The sequence below is a fragment of the Lipotes vexillifer genome, unplaced genomic scaffold (assembly GCF_000442215.2).
Source record: "Lipotes vexillifer unplaced genomic scaffold, Lipotes_vexillifer_v1.1 scaffold809, whole genome shotgun sequence".
Classification (NCBI taxonomy): Eukaryota; Metazoa; Chordata; class Mammalia; order Artiodactyla; family Lipotidae; genus Lipotes; species Lipotes vexillifer.
In genome coordinates this window covers 828,575-834,574 of record NW_006788521.1, presented here as the reverse complement: position 1 = coordinate 834,574, position 6,000 = coordinate 828,575, and the positions used below count along the sequence as shown (strand labels likewise).

The 6,000-nt window shown below is 35.2% G+C and overlaps 1 protein-coding gene across 1 annotated transcript in view; it reads left to right on the top strand.

Moving 5' to 3' along the window:
* The window catches only part of STX17 (syntaxin 17), a 95,483-nt gene that overhangs the window by 16,585 nt on the left and 72,898 nt on the right, over window positions 1-6,000 (top strand). Inside the window, exon 3 of the mRNA XM_007461644.1 lies at window positions 5,212-5,277. Coding sequence (XP_007461706.1) covers window positions 5,212-5,277 — 66 coding nt within the window. The remainder of the gene's footprint in view (window positions 1-5,211; window positions 5,278-6,000) is intronic.

Sequence of the window (6,000 nt, the reverse complement as noted above, 5' to 3'; positions counted from 1 at the left end):
CTTTCCCTTCCCCTCCTCCCTCCTTTCCTTCCCTCCTTCCCTTTCTTCCCTCACTTCCTTTCTTACCTTATTGCGCTGACTAGGGCCTCCAGTGCAATACTGAATAGGAATGGCAAAATCAGACATCCTTACCTTGTTCCCAATATTAGGGAATGGTCTTTCACCACTAAGCATGATGTTGACTGTAGGGTTTTTGTAGATGCCTCTAATGTTAACTTCTTTTTTAAGTTTGCTGAGAATTTTTATAATGAACAGATGTTTATCAAATGGTCGTCTTTAAATCTACCATCTTGCTCCTTTTGTCTGTTTGTCCCATCTATTCTTTGTCCCCTTTTCTCATCTTTTCTCCCTTTTGGATTAATTGCATATTTTTTAAGATTCCATTTTTCTTTTGTTGGCTTATTAATTATACCTCTTCGTATTTTTATTTTTAATGGTTGCTTTACAGTTCAGAGTATTCATCTTTAACTTATGACAGTCTACCTTCAAGTAATGTGTTTTCATATATATATATATATATACATATATATATATGTATCACTTCACATATATTATAAGAACCTCGGACTTCCCTGGTGGCTCAGTGGTTAAGAATCCGCCTGCCAATGCAGGGGACACGGGTTTGAGCCCTGGTCCGGGAAGATCCCACATGCCACGGAGCAGCTAAGCCCATGTGCCACAACTACTGAGCCTATGCTCTAGAGCCCGTGAGCCACAACTACTGAGCCCACGTGCCACAACTACTGAAGCCCACACGCCTGGAGCCCACGCTCTGCAACAAGAGAAGTCACCGCAACGAGAAGCCTGCGCACTGCAAAGAAGAGTAGCCCCCACTCACCTCAACTAGAGAAAGGCCGCGTGCAGCAACAAAGACCTAATGCAGTCATAAATAAATAAATAAATAAATAGCCTTATAACAGTACACTTCGATTTCCTCTCTCAGGGTCTTTGTAGTATTATTGTAATATATTTTACTTCTATGTAATATTGTAATTTTTGTTTTAAACAGTGTTATCTTTCAAAGAGATTTTTAAAATAATAAAAAGTATATTTTATATTTATCTATATATTTACCATTTTTCAGTGCTGTCACTTTTTTGTAGAACCAGGTTTCTGTCTGGTATCATTTTCCCATCAACCTGAAGGACTTCCTTTAACATTTCTTGTAGTACAGGTTTGCTGGTATTGAATTCTGCTTGCATTTTTGTGTTTGAAAAAAAAAATGTTTATTTTGCCTTCACTTTTAAAAAAATATTTTCCCTGTGTATAGAATTCTAGCTTGAGTTTTAGATTGTTTCAGTACTTTCAAGATGTTGCTGTGGTGTTTTCTGGCTTGCATTGTTTCTCACAAGAAGTCTTCTGTCATTCTTATCTGTGTTGCTCTGTACTTCACATATCTTTTTTTCCTCTTGCTGTTTTTAAGATTTTTCTATCACTTATTGTAAGTAATTTTATTATGATGTGCATTAGTTTAGTTTTGTTCTTTTTTCTTATTTATGGTATTCCTTGAGTTTCTTGGATCTGTGGGTTTATAATTTTTACCAGATTTGGAAAAGCTTTGGCCACTCATTTTTCTTTTTTTTTCTTGCTTACTGGGATATAACTGACAAACAGCACTGTGTAAGTTTAAGGTGTACAATATAATGATTTGACTTACGTACATCATGAAATGATGATCACAATAAATAGTGAAGGTCCATCATCTCATATAGATACAAAATAAAAGAAAAACATTTTTTTCTCTTGTCTTGAGATTTAAATTAGGATTTACTTTCTTAACAACTTTCATATATAACATACAGCAGTGTTAATTATATATATTAATCATGGCATACATTACATCCCTAGTACTTATTTATCTTATGACTGGAAGTTTGTACCTTTTGACCATAAACTGTACGGTTCCTTTATATCTTTAGTTGTGGAAAATCTCTTCTGCTAGTCGTTAAGTCATTCTCATCCATAATTGCTCTGAAATTAGTTGTAATTTCGGTGCACCTATGGGAAGAGGTGAGCTCAGGGTCTTCCTCCTCCACCATCTCAGTCACTGTCTCATTAGTTTTTCAGAATTTTTTTCTCTCCTTCAAGGAGCCCAATTGCATACATAAAATGTTGCTTTCAATTGGCCTGCGACTCATTGATACTCTATTCATTTATTGTCCATCTTTTTTTCTCTCTCTGTGTTTCATTTTGGATTGATTCTACTTTATATCTTTAAATTTACTATTCTTTTCTTTGCATTGTCTTACCTTCAATTAAACCCATCCATTGCATTTTTCATTTCAGATACCTTTTTTAAATTTAGGAATTGAATTTTTTTTTTTTGCGGTACACGGGCCTCTCACTGTTGTGGTCTCTCCCGTTGCGGAGCACAGGCTTCGGACGCGCAGGCTCAGCGGCCATGGCTCACGGGCCCAGCCGCTCCGCAGCATGTGGGATCCTCCTGGACCGGGGCACGAACCCGTGTCCCCTGCATCGGCAGGCGGACTCTCAACCACTGTGCCTCCAGGGAAGCCCCTAGGAATTGAATTTTTAAAAATATCTTCCATGTCTCAATATGCTCATGTTTTTTTCTTTCTTAACAACATGGAATATATCATAATAATTTTTAATATCCTTGTCTATTCCATTATCTCTATCATATCTGAATCTGTTTCTATTGATTGGTTTCTCTCATTGCAGATCATATTTTCCTGCTTTTTTGCATGCATGGTAATTGTTTATTGGATGCCAGACATTCTGAACTTGTTGGATACTGAATATTTTTACATTACTTTGAGTACTTTTGAGCTTTATTTATTCTGAGACACATTTAAGTTATTTGGGAACAGTTTGATTCTTTTGAGGCTCTTGTAAGCTTGCATAGGATCAGAATAGCCTTTATTCCAGGCCTAATTTTTTCCCCATGTAGGACAGTGCTTTGGAGTACTCCACCTGATGTCTAGTGTGTTGAGAGATTTTTCCAGTCTGACTTGTGGTCACATGAACTGTTTCTGGCCTTGTGTGATTTTGGGGGATTAGTCTACCTGCTCTTTTCCAGTGGTTCTTTTTCTGACTTCAGGTAGTTTGCTTATGTGCATGTACTGATCTGTACTCAGCTGAGGACTCAAAAGGAAAACCCTGTGGATCTCTGGAACTCTGTCTCAGTATAGTGCTCTCATTTCAGTTATCTCCTCACATGCAGCTTTTTCCTCTCTGATACTCTGCTCCACGATTCTTGCAACCCTGACCTCTCTGGATTTTCAACTGTTTCCTTAACATTATTTTTCTTAAAATATCATGACAGATTAGTATTAAGTAATAAATTATAAAGTGGCTTATTTTCAGACATGTATCTTTGGCTTACATTCTTTCTGTTAATATCATAACACTAAAGGAGCATTTATACTGGGTCTGATGGCATCAGTTAAATTTTTCTTAGAAGCAAAAGTAGATTGATAGTGGTTTTAAATTTATTTGATTGCGTAGTGGTTTTAAGTTTATGTTTGGTAAATACATTCTCAATATAGTCTATTTTTAAATTTTTATTGGAGTATAGTTGCTTTACAGTGTTGTGTCAGTTTCTACTGTACAGCAAAGTGAATCAGCTATACGTACACATAAATCTGCTCTTTTTTGACTTCCTTCCCGTTTGGGTCACCACACAGAGCACTGAGTAGAGTTCCTTGTGCTATACAGTAGGTTTTCACTAGTTATCTGTTTTATACATAGTTTCAATAGCGTATATATGTCAATGCCAATCTTCTAATTCATCCCACCCTCCTTCCCCCTTGGTGTCCATATGTTTGTTCTGTACATCTGTGTCTCTATTTCTGCTTTGCAAATAAGATCATCTATACCATTTTTCTAGATTCCACATATATGCATTAATATACAATGTTTGTTTTTCTCGTTCTGACTTATTTCACTCGGTAGATGTAGTCTCTAGGTCCATCTACATCTCTACAAATGACCCAATTTCATTCCTTTTTATGGCTGAGTAATATTCCATTGTATATATGTGTACCACGTCTTTATCCATTCATCTGTTGATGGACATTTAGGTTGCTTCCATGTCCTGGCTATTGTAAATATTGCTGCAATGGACATTGGGGTGCATATGTCTTTTTGAACTATGGTTTCTTCAGGGTATATGCCCAGTAGTGGGATTGCTCGGTCATATGGTAGTTCTATTTTTAGTTTTTTAAGGAACCTCCATATTGTTCTCCATAGTCTAGTTATTTTTAAGCTTAATGGCTATTGTTTAGTTCTTAGATGATATAAAAAACAAAAATTCAGGAGTATCAAAAGAGTTTTTTGCTGCATTATTCACTACCAAATTTAAAGAATATGCAGAATAGGGAATATAAAAATACCCTAGAAAAAATTTTAGTGCTCTACTTTTATAATCTATTTTTCTTTCCATGTGTATATGGGGCATTTTTATGTGCTTTCAGAGTAGTGTGTGTGTGTGTGTGTGTGTGTGTGTGTGTGTGTGTGTGTGTGTTATACCAAAAATATGTTTAATGTCATTATTCACATCTGCTAACATCTTAATTATTTGGGTTTTTTAATTTCAACCAAAAATAATGTGTGACATTTGGTGGTGTTTATATTTTATACAAGTATTCCGTCATAATGTTATCACATTTTCCTGTCAAATGAAAAATTTTCCATTATCGTGCTCGTTAAGTTTCTTGGATGAACTCTGAAAACTAAACATTACCTTGGTAAAAATTAAGACATATATATTAAATGTTCATTCTCATTTTTATATACTTTCTAGGCTGCAGTATCCATGTTACTTTTTCTCAAATCAGATTTTAGTTTTCAATACTTGACTCTATCATTAACAGACATTTCAAAGTCTTCATATATAGTAAGAATATCTGATGAATGCTGTTAATCTTTTCATTTTTCATACTCTTTTATATTCTTATTTTTTCACCTCCAAAGAGTGTGCATTATAGACAAAATACATAATCTTTTTCAGTAAAATAAAGAGTATTTAGTGGGTTTTGTTTGTTTTTACCATTTACCAGAATTTTGTGTGTAATGTTTTTGAAAACTTCCTATTGTATGGACTTTGGACAGTTAATTTCCACTAAGTCAGTAAATTTTTTAGCTGGTATGTTTAACTTTGGGTGGGTGAGTGGGGATTTTTGAGGTAAGTTGGGAATAATCACTTAGTGATAAAAAAAATTCAGTACCTTTCCCCTTTCTTTCGTATAGTATCAGAGGTGCAGAATCTGGGACAAGTTGCATGAAGAGCATATCAATGCAGGACGTACAGTTCAGGTAAGGCTATTTTATTGTTTCAGGTAAATCAGTATGAAAAGACAGTCTTAAAATTTTGCTAAAATATATACCCTTGTAGCTGAATCCTTTTATATGTATTTGTAACTATTTCCTTAAGGATGCATTTTTAGCAAGAATTATTGAATCAGATGTCATACATATTTTTAAGATTTTGATTCATATCACCAAAATTTTCTCCAGAAATGATACATCAACTTACACTTTCACAATGAATGCATTTTACAACACTAGTATTACTCATTCCTCAAATTTTTGCTAATTAGTAGGTTAAAATAACACTGCTTTGTCGTTTTAATCTGGATTTTTTCTTTTATTCCTTTGAAGTGTGAAAGCTTTTTATATGCACCTTGGATAGTAATGTTTTTTTAAAATTCTTTATTGTAGTATAATTGCTTTACAATGGTGTGTTCGTTTCTGCTTTATAACAAAGTGAATCAGTTATACATATGTTCCCATATCTCTTCCTTCTTGCGTCTCGCTTGCTCCCACCCTCCCTACCCCACCCCTCTAGGTGGTCACAGAGCATCAAGCTGATCTCCCTGTGCTATGCGGCTACTTCCCACAAGCTATCTATTTTACATTTGGTAGTGTATATATGCCACTCTCTCGCTTTGTCACAGCTTACCCTTCCCCCTCCCCATATCCTCAAGTCCATTCTCTAGTAGGTCTGTGTCTTTATTCCTGTCTTACCCCTAGGTTCTT